Here is a 19,447-nt window from a genome sequence, read left to right as displayed (position 1 = left end):
CTACAGGTCGCACAAGATCTGCCTGCAACCCTCTTATGGTTAAACTGCCAAAATCTAGGCTCTCTGCTCACCTTCACTCTTTCATTCTTCTTTTCTCCCGCCTCTGGAACAAACTCCCTCACTCCCTTCAATCCCACTCCTCCCGCCAGGTCTTTAAAACAGCTGTTCACCACCATCTCTTATCTTCCCCCATCCAAAACCTTGATATTTTCTACCCCCGCTAATTCACCCCAGATCCACTTTTTTAAAATTCCAACTTCTTTCCTGGAAGTCCTTGCAGTGTCCATGTTTTATACCTCTTCCACCTCCCCCCAAGCCCTCTCCCTCCCACAGATTTCTCGATGTTCCTGCTCTCAAATGTTGTTTGTGTCCTTCCCCCTCTCTCCCCATCTTGTCTACCGCTCCCCTTATTATATGTTTTATGTGTCGGTTTGACTTTTTGGGTGATTAATATTAGGTCTTTCACGAGCCTCGATCTTGTATACAAAAAAAAAAAACACTAGAAATTGTTGTTTTATACCCTTTTCCAGATCTAGACCTCCCTTACAATTCTATCTCGGAGTTCTACAAACAGCTCTGCCTTGGACTTCATGGTGGAGTTTCTGCTCTGACATGCACTGTCAACTGTGGGACCTTATATAGAAAGGTGTGTTTCTTTCTAAATCATATCCAATCATTTGAATTGGCCACAGGTGGACTCAAATCAAGTTGTAAAGACATCTCAAGGATGACCAAAGGAGATTGGATGCACCTGAGCTCAATTTGGAGTGTCATAGTAGAGGTTGAATACTTATTGACTAAACCCTTTTCAGCTTTTAAATTATTATTATTTTGTGAGATATTCTATAAAAAAATCCACTTTGACATTATGGGGCATTATTTGTGGATCAGTGACAAAAAAATCTCAATTTAATACATTTTAAATTCAAGATGTAACAAAACAAAATGTGAAAAAGTCAAGGGGTGGCAACAGTTTCTGAAGGCACTGTATATTTACGATTATTTTTGATCTACAATAGCGAGGCTCATGGAAGAGCAAGATTAAATTGACAGTGGGTTAATTTTGTTTTACTATTTTCATAAAACCTGACTCTTGAAAAACTGTATTTATAAAAGTATAAAAAACTAGAACAACACTGACGTCGTGACGTAGACCGATATGCCTCTGCCCACATTATTACATCATTATAGTATCAAGTTTGTTTTAAATCCTTTCAGTTGTTCTCAAATATCAACATATATTTGACATGACCGCTGACCTTTGACCTTTCATGCCGAAATGTAATCAGTTCATCTTTTCATCATTATATATATATATATACTTGAACCAAGTTTGGTCAAAATCCCATCACTGATGCACAATTTAGCACAGTAACAATTTTTTTTTTACCGAACAATACATCTGACTTCTTGACCCCATAATGTAATCCATTTATCTTTACATAATTTTACGCACTTGTACCAAGTTTGACTTAGTTCCTTTCAGCTGTTCTTAAGTTATCGTGGTAACAAAAACCGATTACAGAAACTGACCTTTGACCTCTTGATGCTGAATTTTTAGCTCGGTAAAATAATTTTCCCTTAACATGACCTCTGACCTTTGAACTGGTGACCCCAAAATCGAATACGTTCATCTTTACATCATTATACATATACCTATACCAAGTTTGATTTAGATCCCGTCATCAGCTCTTACATTATTGCAGCAATAAAATAATTGCAACTTAAAATGACCTCTGACCTTTCACCTCTTGACCCCAAAGTCTAATCAGTTCATCTTTACCTCATTATACATACCAAGTTTGACTTGGATCCCTTCAGCTGTTCTCAGGTTATCGCGATAACGAAAACCTATCACAGACGGACGGACTGATGCATGGACAACCCAAAAACATGATGCCTATGGTGACTTTGTCGGCAGAGGAATAAAAAAACTTGAGCCAGCATGCCAAACTTAGTTTGGAAGTTTAAATAGTGTCATCAAGACCTTCCCTGAAGTTAAATTGAGTCTCATAAAGAACTGCCCTTAAGTTAAATCGATTCTCATACAGTACTTCCCTGGAGTTAAATTGAGTATCATATTTATAGCCTTCTTATTATTATTATTCTTCATCCACGGCCACAATTATTCCCACGTCATCGTGGGGCTGTCTGGGGAAATTTTCAGCCCAAATCTTTCACGCTCAACGAAATAGTTAGGGCAGGAATTTGTAATTTGTTCATGGTGCCGGCAATAGCTCGCCTACTCTTCACGAAGAACACCATGGGTTATTTAACATCTACCAGCTAATGTTGGCAGATGGGATACCCAGCTCTGTGTCCAAGAGAGAGAGAACGGCATACACATTGATGAATCACCCTTCCTGTGAAACACAGGGATGACAGTTTATAGCTGGGTCGGGATTCAAACCCAGGGTAAACAGCTTCCAGGCGAATGTGCGTACCCAATGGACATCCTGTCAGCCCCATATTAAAGGACTTCTCTAGAATCAAATCAATTATCATATTTATCATATTTAAGAATTAAATTCAGTCTCATAAAGGAATTCTCATTAGTTAAATCGACTCTCCTTAAGGAATTCTTGAGAGTTCAATTGAGGGTAATAAAGTACTTTTCGTGAGTTACATTCAGGATAATAAAGGAATTCTCACGAGTTAAATTGAGGATAATAAAGGAATTCCCATGAGTTAAACTGAGGAATACAAAGGAATTCTCATGAGTTCAATTCAGGATAATAAAGGAGTTCTCAAGAGTTAAATTGAGGATAATAAAGGAATTCTCACGAGTTAAATTGAGGATAATAAAGGAATTCCCATGAGTTAAACTGAGGAATATAAAGGAATTCTCATGAGTTCAATTCAGGATAATAAAGGAGTTCTCAAGAGTTAAATTGAGGATAATAAAGGAATTCCCATGAGTTAAACTGAGGAATACAAAGGAATTCTCATGAGTTCAATTCAGGATAATAAAGGAGTTCTCAAGAGTTAAATTGAGGATAATAAAGGAATTCCCATGAGTTAAACTGAGGAATACAAAGGAATTCTCATGAGTTAAACTGAGGATAATAAAGGAATTCCCATGAGTTAAACTGAGGAATACAAAGGAATTCTCATGAGTTCAATTCAGGATAATAAAGGAGTTCTCAAGAGTTAAATTGAGGATAATAAAGGAATTCCCATGAGTTAAACTGAGGAATATAAAGGAATTCTCATGAGTTCAATTCAGGATAATAAAGGAGTTCTCAAGAGTTAAATTAAGGATAATAAAGTACTTTTCGTGAGTTACATTCAGGATAATAAAGGAGTTCTCAAGAGTTACATTGAGGATAATAAAGGAATTCCCATGAGTTAAACTGAGGAATATAAAGGAATTCTCATGAGTTCAATTCAGGATAATAAAGGAGTTCTCAAGAGTTAAATTGAGGATAATAAAGTACTTTTCGTGAGTTACATTCAGGATAATAAAGGAATTCTCACGAGTTAAATTGAGGATAATAAAGGAATTCCCATGAGTTAAACTGAGGAATACAAAGGAATTCTCATGAGTTCAATTCAGGATAATAAAGGAGTTCTCAAGAGTTAAATTGAGGATAATAAAGTACTTTTCGTGAGTTCCATTCAGGATAAAAAAGGAATTCTCATGAGTTAAATCGAGGAAAACAACGCACGCACGCACACACGCACGCACACACGCACGCACGGACGGAGGGGAAAACCATAGTCCCCCTTTCACTCTGCGGTGCGACGGGGGACAATAAAGGAGTTCTCACGAGCTAAATCGAGGAAAAGAAAGGAATTCTCATGAGTTAAATTGAGGAAAATAAAGTTCTCACGAGCTAAATTGTGGAAAATAAAGGAGTTCCCACGAGCTAAATTGAGGATTATAAATGAGTTCTCACGAGTTAAATGGAGGATAATAAAGGAATTCTCATGACTTAAATTGAGGAAAATAAAGGAGTATCTCACGAGCTAATTTGAGGAAAATAAAGGAGTTCTCACGTGCTAAATTGAGGATTATAAAGGAATTCTCATGAGTTAAATTGAGGATTATAAATGAGTTCTCACGAGCTAAATTGAGGATAATAAAGGAATTCTCATGAGTTAACTTGAGGAAAATAAAGGAATTCTCACGAGCTAATTTGAGGAAAATAAAGGAGTTCTCACGAGCTAAATTGAGGATAATAAAGGAATTCTCATGAGTTAAATTGAGGATTATAAATGAGTTCTCACGAGCTAAATTGAGGATAATAAAGGAATTCTCATGAGTTAAATTGAGGAAAATAAAGGAGTTCTCACGAGCTAAATTGAGGATAATAAAGGAATTCTCATGAGTTAAATTGAGGATTATAAATGAGTTCTCACGAGCTAAATTGAGGATAATAAAGGAATTCTCATGAGTTAAATTGAGGAAAATAAAGGAGTTCTCACGAGCTAAATTGAGGATTATAAATGAGTTCTCACGAGTTAAATTGGGGATAATAAAGGAATTATCATGAGTTAAATTGAGGATTATAAATGAGTTCTCACGAGTTAAATGGAAGATAATAAAGGAGTTCTCACGAGCTAAATTAAGGACAATAAAGGAGTTCTCACGAGTTAAATTGGGGATAATAAAGGAGTTCTCACGAGTTAAATTGAGGATGATAAAGGAGTTCTCACGAGTTAAATTGAGGATAATAAAGGAGTTCTCATGAGTTAAATTGGGGATAATAAAGGAGTTCTCACGAGTTAAATTGAGGATAATAAAGGAGTTCTCACGAGTTAAATTGGGGATAATAAAGGAGTTCTCAAGAGTTAAATTGGGGATAATAAAGGAGTTCTCACGAGTTAAATTGGGGATAATAAAGGAGTTCTCACGAGTTAAATTGAGGATAATAAAGTTCTCACGAGTTAAATTGAGGCTAATAAAGATGTTCTCACGAGTTAAATTGAGGCTAATAAAGATGTTCTCACGAGTTAAATTGAGGATAATAAAGGAGTTCTCGCGAGTTAAATTGAGGATAACAAGCGTTACGCCTAGGTCCCCCGTCGGTGAAGTGATGCGAGTTGACAAAGTGGAAGACGCAAGGCGGCCATATTGGATTTTGACGTGGCGACCCAATTTTCAATAGCGTTCTCCCTTATGCGTCGATACACCCACACACCAGATTAGAAGTTAGTAGTTCGTTTATTTTTCAAGATATTTCGCTCACAATGTTCAGACATACATGGCGGTGGCCATCTTGGATTTTGACGTGGCGACCCAATTTTCAATAGCCTTCTTCCTTATGCCTAGATACACCCACACAACAGATTAGAAGTTGGAACTTCGCTTATTTTTCAAGATATTCAGCTCACATGGTTCAGACATACATGGCGGTGGCCATCTTGGATTTTGACGTGGCGACCCAATTTTCAATAGGGTTCTTCCTTATGCCTAGGTACACCCACACACAAGATTACAAGTTAGTAGTTCGTTTATTTTTCAAGATATTCTGCTCACAAGGTTCAGACATACATGGCGTCAGACATACATGGCGCGGCCATCTTGGATTTTGACGTGGGTTGCACCCACACAACAAATTTGAATGCGGTCCTTCGGTTACGCACGCACGCATGCATGTACGCACGCACGCCTGCACGCACGCATGCATGCCCGCCTGCACGGACGGACGGACGGACAGACGGACACACGGACGGAGGGGCAAACCATAGTCCCCCTTTCGCTCCGCGTTGCGACTGGGGACAATAAAGGGGATCTCAAGTTAAATTGCGAATAATAAAGGAGTTCTCACGAGTTAAATTGCAGATAATAAAGGAGTTCTCACGAGTTAAATTGCAGATAATAAAGGAGTTCTCACGAGTTAAATTGCGGCTCATAAAGGAGTTCTCACGAGTTAAATTGCGGATAATAAAGGAGTTCTCACGAGTTAAATTGCGGATAATAAAGGAGTTCTCACGAGTTAAATTGCGGATAATAAAGGAGTTCTCACGAGCTAAATTGACGATAATAAAGGAATTCTCATGAGTTAAATTAAGCATAACAAAGGAATTTTCATGAGTTAAATTGAGGATTATAGAGGAATTCTTGGAAGTTAAGTTGAGGATAATAAAGGAATTGTCATGAGTTAAAGAGGGTATAATAAAGGATTTACTATGAGTTAAATAGGGTATAATAAAGGATTGATTGTGAGCTACATAGGGTATAATAAAGGATTTACCTTGAGTTAAATAAGGTATAATAAAGGATTTACCTTCGGCTAAATAGGGTGTAATAAAGGATTTACTGTGAGTTAATTAGGGTATAATAAAGAATTTACCTTGAGTTAAATAGGGTAAAATAAAGGATTTACGTTGAGCTAAATAGGGTATAATAAAGGATTTATTGCGAGTTAAATAGGGTATAATAAAGGATTTCCTTTGAATTAAATAAGGTGTAATAAAGGATTTACTGTGAGTTAAATAGGGTAAAATAAAGGATTTGCTGTGATTTAAATAGGGTAAAATAAAGGATATATTGTGAGTTAAATAGGGTATAATAAAGGATTTACCTTGAGTTAAATAGGGTACAATAAAGCATTTATTGTGAGTTAAATAGGGGAAAATAAAGGATTCATTGTGAGTTAAATAGGGTATAACAAAGGTTTTATTGAGTTAAATAGGGTATAATAAAGGATTTATTGTGAGCTAAATAGGGTATAATAAATGATATATTGTGAGTTAAATAGGGTATAATAAAGGATTTACCTTGAGTTAAACAGGGTACAATAAAGGATATATTGTGAGTTAAATAGTGTGTAATAAAGGATTTATTGGAGTTAAATAGGGTATAATAAAGGATCTCCCTCGAGTTAAATAGGGGATAATAAAGGATAAACCTATTTAAACATGGTATAATAAAGGAATTACTGTGGGTTAAATGGGGTATAATAAAGCATTTACCTTGAGTTAAATAAGGGATAATAAAGGAGAAACTGAGTTAAATGCGGTATAATAAAGGATGTACTGTGGGTTAAAAATGGTATAATAATGGATTTACTGTGAAGGAGTTCTCCACATGCAGTTGAAATGATTGGCAGGTAAACAGTTAGTGGAAGTCATAGACAGGAGGTGGATAGGGGAAGGAAGAGGGTGGGGGAGCAGTGGATGGAGTGGAAGGGAAGGGGTTTGGGGGGGAGGGGGGGGGGGAGAGTGGACCCGAAGAATGGACAAATATTTAAATGATATGAAGACAACACTTTGATTCATTAAACGTGTGAAACATTAGAGCAATGCACATTCGCTTGTGGTTATAGCAAATTTGGCAACGATAAGAGCAAAAAATACAGGAAGTGTACCACATGGGGATGCAACAATGGGAAAAGATGAAAGAAAAAGAAAAACGGAATGAGTACTGTACCAAATCTAATGAGCGGTTGAAAAAAGATGGCCAGGAGAGGGATATCTGCAGAATGGAAGAAGAAAGCTGCATTTTGGTAAACGTGGCGTGACCAACAAAAATTACAACCGTGTGATGTCACAACATATTGCACATTTGCATTGCATTGGCAAAGCGACATTTTACTGTGAGGGTCGTTCAAACAGACTAATGAATGAGATGCTCACAAAAGACACAGTGGTGGTTCCATCATTGATTTACAAGTACATACATACACACGTACATATGCAGTATGTACAAGTATGTATGTATGTATGTATGTATGTATGTATGTATGTATGTATGCATGCATGTATGTATGTAAGTATGTATGTACATGTCAGGGATTTCATGCTCAGTAATGTCCTGACAAAGGCAGCAGTGGTCCATGCAGAAGAAACCAGTGTGCTATTTCCGGGGCAGCCCTAGGCTGTTGCCTGGCAACTGCTAGCCATCTGGCTGTTAGCACATTTGAGAGAACAGCCTTTGTCTGACCTTGATAAACAGTCCCTCCCTATAAAGGCCATTTAACTTGGCAAAGTCCGCTAATGCAGAGGTGTAACTGAATCTTATCTTGCCCTGACTACTTTGGTGTAGGAGATGGAAATAACTTTCCTTTGACTCAAAGTTGTTCCCTTTTGAGGCAAAGCAGCTAGTTGTTCAGAATTCCTTTGTGCTTTGAGAAAGTATATAAGCAATGGTTGGTTGTGGTTCTTTAAGAAGTTGTGTGTGTTGCTGTGACGAACATTGATGTTACCTTGCAGTCACATTGGTGTTACTCGCTTATACGCCAATCAACTTCTTCCATGCATGTGTCTCTAATAAATCTCTTGCAATTGTCCGAGTTCGTCAGGGTACTTATTCCTGTTGGGGGGTCTGGTGTCTTCGACAAATTGCCGACGAGGATGGGATCCGGAGGGGGGAGAGAGGAGTTCGCGGCTCGGTGGCGGCAAGGTTTCCGGGCACCCAGTAAAAAGGTGAGAACTTTCTCGGTAAATCGGTATCTTGCCGCCATTGAGTGGATGATTCTGTCTTGGCCCGATCTCTGGCGTGTATCCGAATGAAAACGGATGGGAATGGAGTGTGCAGAGATTTGTTAAAGATAAGGGGGAAGATTCAAGTGGCTTGGGGCCCGAGCACTTGTGAGTGTTTCCAGCAGGGTTGGGTATTAGCCTGGACACTCGAACGCATTGCGAGTGTTTTAAGGAGGCAGGCTTGTGACGCAGCCCACAATCGGACGCGTAGAGGTCCGGCGGGAGTGTTGTACCTGGACGCGCAGTGAGTGTTTCAATGGTGCAGGCTTGAGAGACTGTCTGTACACTTGTGCACTCGCACACGCACCCTGGACACCTGCTTAGAGGCCAGCAAAGAGGCAGGCTTGAGAGAAAGCCTGGGTACTCGGCCTTGAGGACCTGAATGACGGCAACACTCTACGGGTATTGCCATGCACCCGTAAGTGGGGGAAGCCGGATAAGAGGCGTTCCCTTAAACCTAATGGGGTGTGAAGGAAGGGAAATAAAAACCAGTAAATTGGTAATGGACAAGTAACATCTGGTGGCCCGCCCTCCCCGAGGACGGGCCAGCCGTGGAGTATATGTTTAAGAAACATGGGGAAAAAGCTGTAAGGGATATGGATTTATGGAACGCATGGATGCGTAAGACCAAGAATAGCAAATTGGTGTTCCCTATTGAGGGGACGTTTAAGCACGAATGCATTGAAAATTTACGTGAGGTATTGAGCTGAAAGGAGAAGAAAGTGATAACTAAATCTAAAGAACACTGGGAGCCATTCAGCTGGTGGTCTGAGGAATGTCTCCATCGAGAGGATCAACCTGCAAAGGCCAGTTTGAGGGGAAGCCTTCAAAATGCGCAGCATACCAAAGGAGATGGGCAAAAGATGCTGCCGGCAGTACGACAGGTACTCATGACAGGGCCTCCCCAAGGGGGAGCGAGACCAGTGGGGACCACAGAACCATGAGGAAAACTGGCCCCGCTAGGGCCGGGAATCCACACCGAGCCTAGATCGCAGGGCTAGCACAAATAATGGAAGAAGGGAGAGGGCCCGAACTGGCAGCCTCGGCAGTGGCGGCTGCAGCTCCGATGGCCGAGGTCCAGGCCCAACCTCCCCTTGCTTACCCCCCTTTTCCTGTCCTGCCCCTACACCTTCACCCTTTTTCCCCACCAACCTATTTGGTGATTCATTCGCTATGTATCCCTTGTTAGTAGGGGCCCAGATGAGAATGGCAAACGAAAGGTCGACGGAGAAACCCCCTCCTTTACTAACTATGCCAATGTACGAGATAGGGATGTGGCCGGACCCTGATCCAGCCAACTGGGGTGCCCAGATTCCGCATGAAGTACAGCGGCCGTGGAAGGAAAGTAAGTTGGCTGCTATGGAACGAACCCTAAAGCCCCTGGTGATGGATCCGAATGCGTCTACAGAAAAGTGAGGTGGGTAGCTGGATTATTAATCACTCCCCCAACCATCGGGATATAGGGATAATGTGCAGCCAAGTACTCCCATCCGGGGTTTGGCGATGGGCGAAGTTAGTCGCCCATTGGCCAGATGACCGAGTGGACGGTCAAGAGGATGATGATTGGAAAGCGTTGGTCCAAATCCTTCTCAACGCCATACGCAATGAACTTCAGCCACCTGACCAGGACTGGGATAAAGTGTGTAAAGTTGCTCAGAAAAAGGATGAGAGCCAGCGATTTCCTGGAACGATTAATACTGACTTTAGTTAGCCATGGGGGGTTTGCGGCCGCAGAAAATATCCCGCGACTACTGCTCACCAACTTGTTTGTGGAAGGACTTTTACCTCCCGTCCGGAAGCATCTGAAATATGTGGTGCTCGGATGGAAGGGGCAACGAGCAGACGAGTTATGCGCGGCCGCCGACCAAAGTCAGGCTAGGACGGAACGCAAGGTCGCGATAAAGGAAGATATGTTACATATGTTGGTACAAGAGCAAATGGCCAGTGGGGCCGGAAAGAGTCAAGCCCCCAAGTATTGGTGAAAACAGCAGGAGGATTCAGATAGTGATGGTACAGATACCCAAGGGTTTCCGCCTGAGAGCTTTGGCCCATCATGGGCACTTGTGGCCGGCAGTAGGCCGGCTCCGCTTAACAAAGCCACGAGGGAGTACCCCACTGGGCCCCCACAGTGGACAGGACAGATGCCCGGACAGGTGGTGCCCTCGGCACCCCCTGTGCCATGCGGAACGTGCTTCCAATGCGGAAGTATTCCGCTATCGGAAGAACTAACCACACAGTGTGGATCGTTGGAGGAGCGACATGCTTTCCTCTTGGCTGCAAATACTCTGGTAAATTTATTAGGACGGGATTTGTTGTGTAAACTAGGTTGTGTAGTGCGCTGTTCCCCTGGATAGGGTGTATTTAGAAATTCCCTATGAGAATAGGTCAGAGGTTCTATGCATGTTGATGCAGGCCGCCCCAGAGGTATGGTGGTGGAGGATAATTACCCCCGACAGGTAAACAATCGAGCACGCAGTACAGCAGGTAACAGAGATCGATGAGATTCGGGAATGGATGGGGAAGCACCAAATTAACCCAGCAGAAAATTTTGATCTATTGCATTGTACGGCATACTATGATTCAGAGGGAACGGACGAAGACTATGCAGGTAAAGTATAGGGAGAGTAGGGGCGGCAGTCCAACTTGAAACTGGGAAATGTATGGATGGGACCCGGAGGGTATCGCGGTTGAGGCAGAATTGATGACATCCCAAATGGAATTGACACAACTTTGAAATTGTTCGGTTCCACATGTTTCAATAACAAATGCATTGGGGCGTCGGCCGGAAGACATAGGGCCAATGATTGCAAGACTAAAACAGCATGGGACGGGTGAAACCATACCGGCCAATGAGGGAACCATCACTAAGTTGGCCAATCGACAAGGGTATTGTTGGATGGGGGTGTGGCCGATAATAACGGGAGTGTTTGAGCAGGTGGCCCTACAGCCCATTGAGAAGAAGGTACCGCAGGACTCCACAGACGGCAAGTGGGAGCGCTTGAACCAGGTGCCCTCGCAGCTGTGAACGAGACACGCCAACGACGTCGGAAGAATCCAACACACCACGCTCGTTCGGGTCGCCATTGGTAGGACGGGACCCTACCCAAAGGTACGACCCCATTCGGCCAGAGGCCGCGAAAGGCATCGCCCCGGTGGTCTCTGCCTTGCTAGAACAAGGTATCCTGGTTGTAACACAGAGCCCGTGTAACACGCCGATCCTTCTGGTAAGGAAACCCGGGAAGGCATTGTGGCGTTTGGTGCAAGATGTTAGAACCGTGAATAAGTTCATTGAGGGGATTGCCGCAGTAGTACGCAACCCCGCCACTATCTTTACTGCAGTGGCCCCGGAAGCGGCATGGTTCTCGGTGGTAGACATGTGTTCCGCCTTCTTTAGCGTCCCCGTACATCCGGACTCTTTTTGTTTGCATTTACGTATGAGGGCCGCGTTACGTCAAGGATTTTGCGATAGCCCGACATTGTTTTCCAGGGCGTTGCAAAAAGACTTGGCGGACGTAGTGCTGCCGGCAATTCTGTGAGCATAAGTTGCAATTCTGTGAGCCCAGTGTGGTGTACCTGGCCACACCCTGAGAAAGGGAGAGAGGGAACTCACCCAGGTGGTTAGAGACATCCCTAGGCCACGGACAAAGCGACAGATGCACCAGTTCCTGTGTTCAGTGGGATACTGCCAGGAATGGATAGTAGACTTCGCACCCGTCTCACGACCTTTGCAGGATGCAGTGCTCAAAGACGCACCACCGCAGGTAGAGTGGACCGAAGAGCGACTGAATAGCTTTGAGTACCTTAAAAAGGCATTGACGGATGCTCCAGCATTAGGACTTCCGGACTATGACAAGGCATTTGTACTTTATGTGCACGAGAGAGGGGCATTTGCCCAAGCAGTATTTACTCAGCGACATGGTTCAAAGATGTGCCGATGGCATACTATAGTTCACAGTTAGAAGTGGTAGCCCGAGGACTGCCGACATTCCTCAAATCCGTGGCGGCGGCAGCATGGGCGCACGCAGGTCGAGCACGCGGAAGCAGTAGTGCCGGGACACCCGCTTATCCTTCGAGCGCCCCATAGTGTACAAGCGATTCTATTGCAGGCACGGACGCAGCATTTAACGACAGCCCGGACGTTGAAATATTAAATTAAACTGATAAATGCCAACAACATCATGATTGAGAGGTGTGCAACCCTCAATCCAGCATCCCAACTGCCGACACAAGACGACGGCGACGCACACGACTGCCATGAGGTAATACAAGCCACGACGGCTTCACGCGCAGACATGCGAGACGTTGCCTTCGACAACGCAGACCTTGTACTGTGCACGGACGGATCGGCTGCACGGGCACCGGACGGTACAATACGAGCAGGCTATGCAGTGTGCACTGACCATGAGGTGGCGGTACAAGCACGGCTCCCGGACACATTCTCGGTGCAGAAAGCGGAACTATGTGCGCTGATCGCGGCATGTAAGGTAGCTAAGGAGGAAAAGGTTAATATCTATACTGATTCCGCATACGCTTGGAGTGTGGCACATGATGCAGGGGCCATTTGGAAAATGCATGGCTTCCTCACCTCCACCGGCACTCCGGTGAAAAACGGTGAACTGATAGAGGAATTGCTTGAAGCCTTGCAGCTCCCATCAGAAATAGCTATCATTAAGTGTAAAGCTCACACCAAGGCAACAGACGAAGTGGCAAAATGGAATGCAAGCGCGGACATGGCAGCTAAATATGCAGCTGGATTACCAGATGCCTCAATGCCTACAGAAGGCGCCGGCAGAGGTCCCCACTGTACAGGATGTTATCGCCCTATAGGAAGTGGCGAGTAAAGACGAACAGGCTACATTGGTAAAAGCTGGCTGTGAAAAACTAACAGCCACTGGTCTATGGGTACGAAATGGTAAGATGGTAGCCCCCAAAGGCCTATTGCCTTGGCTTGCTCGTCTGGCGCATGGTCATGGCCATGCTAGCAAGGGGGGAATAGTAAGTACAGTGTGTAGGACATGGTACGCCTCAGGTTTTACGGTCATAGCGGAGCGGCTCTGCCGCAGATGCGTAATATGCTAGGCGTCTAACGTAGGCAGGGCTCAGCCGCAGACAAAAGTTGGGGCGCATCCACCCCCCTGGGGGCCATTCGTACACATCCAACTCAATTTTGTAAACATGCCACAGTGTCATCAGTTGTACTACATATTGGTAATTGTGGATATGTTCACTAAATGGGTCGAGGCGTATGCATGCCATAAATGTGACGCAACGACAGTAGTGAAGCTGCTGATGAAGGAATATCTGTAGGTATGGCATACCATATAAGATCTCGAGTGATAAGGGAGGACATTTCACTACAGACATTAACAAAGATTTGTGCAAAGTACTACAGATCAATCAACGATTCCATTGTGCTTATCACCCGCAATCGGCGGGAGCAGCTGAGCGACAAAAGGGGATTTTGAAAAATTAAATCACCAAAATATGCGAGCAGAAGGGCCTTAAATGGCCAGAGGCCATTCCTTTGGCATTGATGATCATGCGGTCGATGGCAAAGAGAAAGACGGGGTTGTCCCTGCATGATATTCTCATGGGTCGACCCATGAGAGTGCCCGTGACGGCACCTGTGATGGCTTTGTGTTCCTGGATGGAAATCGGACTCAAGGAAATATAGGATTTACAAGAAATATCCGTGGATGAGAATGAGAGGTGTTGAGTCCCTCTTGTTTCCCGTTAATACAAGTGAGAGGCTGCAATGGATATATAGAAACACACACACCTTAGGTGGATAATATGGTGGCAAGGGGAGAGGCAGCGCACTTTGCCACCTTCCTCTCACCTGGGACAGATAGGACAGAGGGCCGCATCCAAATGCAACACTTTCAAAGGCAGCTTAGATGGGAAATACGACCACGCATAAGGAGCCCGGTATTTTGCCGTTCGACATGTAATAATAATAATAATAATAATAATAATAATAATAAAGGAGTCTTATATAGCCCCATCAAGCAGAGTAAACGACCCTCATGGCGCTTTACATTATCATGCGAACGCACACACACCGCACACACATACACAAACATACACACACACAGACACACCTTCACTCTTGCCCTATTCCTCTCCCTCCCCATTCAAAACCCACAGATGTGTACTCCCCCTCCTCCTCCCCTCCCTCCCCCGCACATGTACACAGACATACTCTCGATCTCTGTCCCACCTCAAACCAAAGGGAAAACAGGACTTTGACTTTGAAAGACTTGTGAAACAGATAGGTTTTGAGGGAGGTTTTAAAGGCAGGAAGAGAGTCAACATGTCGAACAGAGGAAGGCAAGTCATTCCAGAGCAAAGGTGCAGCAAAGGAAAAGGATTTCTCGCCAAACGACTTGGTGCTGGTGCGCGGCGGCTCTAAGGTCATGGAGTCGTCGCTTGAACGAAGCCGTCGCCGAGGTTCATAGAGAGTGAGCAAATCGGAGAGATAGTGAGGTCCCGTTCCACACAATGATTTATAACATAGTGTGCAAATTTTGTATTGCACACGAGCAGAGACAGGCAGCCAGTGTAAAGATTCAAGAAGCGGAGTAACATGGTCAGACTTCTTCGCCTTACAGACAAGACGAGCGGCAGAGTTTTGAACCTTTTGTAACTTATCCAAGAGAAACTGAGGGCAGCTCGCATACAAAGAATTACAATAGTCTAGCCTTGAGAGGACAAGGGCACAGACCAGAGTTAGAGCAGCTTGAGGAGTAAGAAAGTGGTGAATGGATGCGATCTTTTGCAGCTGAAAGTATGCTGATTTGCAAGTTAGAAGTACTTGCTTGGAAAATGTCATGTTACAGTCGAAAACCACACCAAGGTTCTTGGCCGACGAAACAAAGTTTACATCGGTTTCACCAACATGAATAGTGGTAGGAAGTGAACATTGTAGAGAACATCTGTGCGATCTTACAATCATAGACTCTGTTTTAGCATCGTTCAGCTGAAGTTTGTTTTGGGTCATCCACGCCTTCACGTCGGCAATACAGCCTTCTAACACTTCAACAGTGGGCACGATTTGTTGAATCGTGTTTCCTTTGTACAGCTGATTGTCGTCCGCAAAGGCGTGGTGATCAACTGAATGTCTGGCAACAAGATCAAATAGAGGCTGAGTGTACAAAAGAAAGAGGATAGGTCCCAGGACTGAGCCCTGGGGAACGCCAAAGGAAAGCGGAGAAGGGGCTGATTTCTGGCAATTGACAACAACTGTTTGCACTCTATCAGTAAGATAGGACATCAGCCAAGAAAGGGGAGTACCAGTTCTACCAAATGTGCTTTCAAGACGACGAATTAAGACACTATGGTCAATCGTGTCAAAGGCGGCAGACAAGTCCAAAAGAGCAAGAACGGAAACCTTACCACAGTCAAGAGAGGTCAGAAGATCATTGGTTATTCTTAGGAGAGCGGTCTCGGTGCTATGGCCTGGTCTATATGCTGACTGGCGAGAATTAAAAAGATTATTTGAAACTAGATGGTCATTCATCTGTGATAGCACAATTCTTTCTGTGATCTTTGACAGGAAAGACAGGTTGGAGATAGGACGGTAATTTTTCATGTCGTTAAGGTCAAGGGTGGGCTTTTTAAGAAGTGGTTTAACAAGAGCTTGCTTAAAGAGAAGCGGAAATGAACCCGTAGCCAGAGAATCATTGATAACTGCAGTAATAAATGGGAGGAGGGTGTCCAAACACTCAATGAACAAATCGGTGGGAAGGGGGTCAAGATCACATGTTTTTGTGTTTGACTTGAGGATTGTACATTTGACAATTTTCTCAGTAACAGGAGTAAACGAACTAAGAGGTCGTCCGTGAAAGCAGTGTTCAGCATCATCGAAGGAAAGGAGTGACTGCTTGTCAAGATTGTTTCTTATTGACTGAATTTTATTGTGAAAGAAATGCAGGAAGCGTTGGGGTAGTTCGTTTTGAGGAAATACAGTGGGAAGAACGGATTTATTTTTGGTGGCAAACAGGCAGTTGGTAATGCTGAACAGTTGCTTGCAGGCGGAGCTCCTAGTAATCCGATCAGAAATATATGACGTTTTTGCTTTCAGAATGATTCTTATGACGAGTCTTTTAGCTATGTTATACAACTGTTTTTGGACTGTGATGCCAGTCTTCAGCCACTGTCTCTCGGCACGTCGTCGTTCGTTTTTGGCAGCCCTGTCTTCGTCGCTGACTGCGCTGAACCACGGAGTACTCCTGCGTCTGGGAATGGCGCGCCGTGTCGCTGGAGCATGACAGTCCAACGCTGTGCGGAGGCAACAGTCGAGGTCTTCTGCAGTGACATAGGAACGGCCAGAGAGATGTGTGTGAAGGTCCTCTTTAAAGGCGGAACGGTCGATGGCACGAATGTTGTGGGCAGCGATGAAGGTGGGCTGAAGACGAGGAACAGCAATACTCAGGTGGCTGGTGACACAGAAGTGGTCCGAGGTGATAGCACAGGTCACTGACGTGGACTGCACCAACTGATCATCGCATCTGTGCACTAACCAATCCAGGATGTGTCCTTTAACGTGTGTAGGTTGGGAGACAGACTGAGACAGACTAAAAGTAGAAAGGAGGTCAATGATCTTTGAAATGAGAGGAAGTTGTGGTTGATCGTAGTGGACGTTGAAATCTCCAAGAATCAAGACGAAACCAGGAAGAGTATTGCAGTGGTCGAGCAGATTAGGAAGCTGGGTCACGAACATAGAGTCAGTAAGCTGTTGTGTGTTTGTAATGTTCGACTTGTGCGACGCGGCGTGGCCCTGCAGCTTGGCGGGATTTGTTAACCCCAAGTTTCCAGGAGGGAAGACCCGATATTTGGCGACTCACTCTTCACAAGTTCCGCCCGATGAGGATGAGAGAGGTTGCATTTCAAGGGATCAAAGGCCATGCCGAATACAGACTTTGAAGTTGAGAGAGAATCGAGCTGAGGATGGCAGCATTGTTGAGGCAGCGCGTGTGCGCGCACGCACGCACGCACGCACACACGCACACACACACACACACACACACACACACACAGCGCGGCTTTTCGATCGGCAGGTCGGGGGCGGCACTGCGAGGCAGACCGTGGTGATACATTCATCGAGGTGCCAATACATTTCGGGGTATCGGCCCTAACGGCAGATGTAAATCCTGGCAATGAAGATGGGAGTAAAGTGAGCGGAATGCGATGCAGTGTAACTCATGCACGGTCAAAACTCTTGGGTGAGCTGCACTGTGGGTCATGGGGGGGAGGGGCCTTCAGCAGAACGGGAGGAGGTGATGAAGCAGGGAAAATGGCTTTAGCAAAGCAAAGACTCAAAGCTTAAGCAAAGAGTCAAAGTCAAAGGCAAAGAGTCAAAGGCACAGTCAAATAGCTATCTTAAATATCTCAAGCAAAGAGTCAAAGGCCTCCTTTAGGGGAAACACTATGCCTATGCGGCTACTCTGAGCAGCAGGAAAGTGTGCTGTAAAAAAATAATGACTGCACCTTCGCAAGCGAGGAAAAACATCATCTTGCGAAGAGACATGATTATGCACCAAAGCAAAAAGCTGAGAAGATGCTAACTGTCTCACCACCATCAAAGACAATACTCCAGAGGGAAAACTACAAACGGAAACCTGGAGTGTTGAGGAGGAAATAATCCTCCAATGCAAGATGTATTCCATACATGAGGCATGGGGAGTAAAGGTAAGGGTGAATGGTTCAGGAACCAGCTGAAAAACACGGAACTGGCCAATAGGGCAGAGACAGTCCCCCTTGATAAATTTGAAAAGGTGTTTTCAACAATTAAAAGATATCTAGATAAAGATAGAACAGAAGAGATTACATCTAGGGCAAGGCAACAAGCATCAAGAGAGATTAGAGTGAGGGGATCTAAGTGTTCGCTTGAGGGTGAAGACAGAGATGGCAGGAATTTGACAGAGATGGCACGAGAGGAAATTTTGGCTGTGCAACGAGACAGGGGACCAAACCCCGACATAGAGCCAGACTAAAGGCGATGAAGAAAGTGTGTGGCAAAAAGAAAGAATGATGGTATCCCCCTGAAAGAGGGGCAAGACCGGTTCAGAAACAAAGACCAGGTGACTCAGGCATCAGACGAAAAAAACAAAGACGAAGGGGAAAAGAATGGAAAAGGCTGGTGGTGATGGACAAAAAGACAATGGAGAGCAGCAGAATGAGAGAGAGGATGGTGAAGATTATGAAGAGCAGCATATACTGGAAGAAGAGTTGGCCAACAAAATAGAAGAGATAAAATTGATAAAACTCAGAGAAAGACCAAAACTTTATCACATAGAAAACAATAAAAACAAACATCTTAGTGAGGTGAACCAACCATTCAATTAGAAAAATGATTTCAAAATCATCCACCTTGAAGAAAAACAATGTCGTGTGTTTCGCAGCGGCACCATTTACCTTTTCTTGAATAATGGGCAAACAACACCAGAAGAAGAAAAAAAACAGGCCCCACAAATAGAAACCAAATTCCACCTTGGAGACAGAGATCAGAGACACAAAGACAGTAACTGCAGAAGGAAGTAGGACAAATACAACAGTTCAGCAAAGGAAGCAGACTCCCAAAACGAAAAAAGAGAATCCAAAGAATAAAAAACAAATACAAATTCGAGACAAAGACTACCTCGAGTGCTTGGGTGCTGAAAACAAACTCAAAATAGAAATGATAGCAAGGAAGATAAAAACTATGAAGAAGGCAACAACAGGAGAAAACAAAACCACATGTTTGAAAGTAACCCAAAGATATTTTACTGTGAATTGCGGAAACAAAAGCAGAATGTGTCAACTCCCACTGAAAAAGAACAACTGGAAAAATTCTGCAAAGGAATTTTTGAAGATCCAAAAGAACACAACAAGGAAGCAGAATGGATCCCAAACATGAAAAAGAAGAAGCAACATCTCAAGGAAATGCTCCAATTGATTATTGATGAAGAGAAAATTAGAAAACAACTTCAAAAAATGCCAAACTTCAAGAGCCCAGGCCCAGATGGAATTCAAAATT

General features: G+C 43.9%; 1 protein-coding gene across 5 annotated transcripts in view; it reads right to left on the bottom strand.

Annotated features, from left to right (window-relative positions):
• Positions 1-19,447, bottom strand: part of LOC137433759 (neurabin-2) — a 286,357-nt gene that overhangs the window by 27,446 nt on the left and 239,464 nt on the right. For 4 of the 5 annotated variants that reach the window (XM_068126043.2, XM_068126044.2, XM_068126046.2 and 1 more), the window contains one exon: positions 7,379-7,423. The exons of the other annotated variant lie outside the window; for it this stretch is intronic. In XM_068126043.2, coding sequence (XP_067982144.2) covers positions 7,379-7,423 — 45 coding nt within the window. The remainder of the gene's footprint in view (positions 1-7,378; positions 7,424-19,447) is intronic. 5 annotated transcript variants of the gene reach the window in all.

Source organism: Myxine glutinosa, chromosome 10 (genome assembly GCF_964187855.1).
Source record: "Myxine glutinosa chromosome 10, kmMyxGlut1.1, whole genome shotgun sequence".
Taxonomy (NCBI): domain Eukaryota; kingdom Metazoa; phylum Chordata; class Myxini; order Myxiniformes; family Myxinidae; genus Myxine; species Myxine glutinosa.
This window is presented reverse-complemented; position numbering and strand designations above follow the sequence as displayed.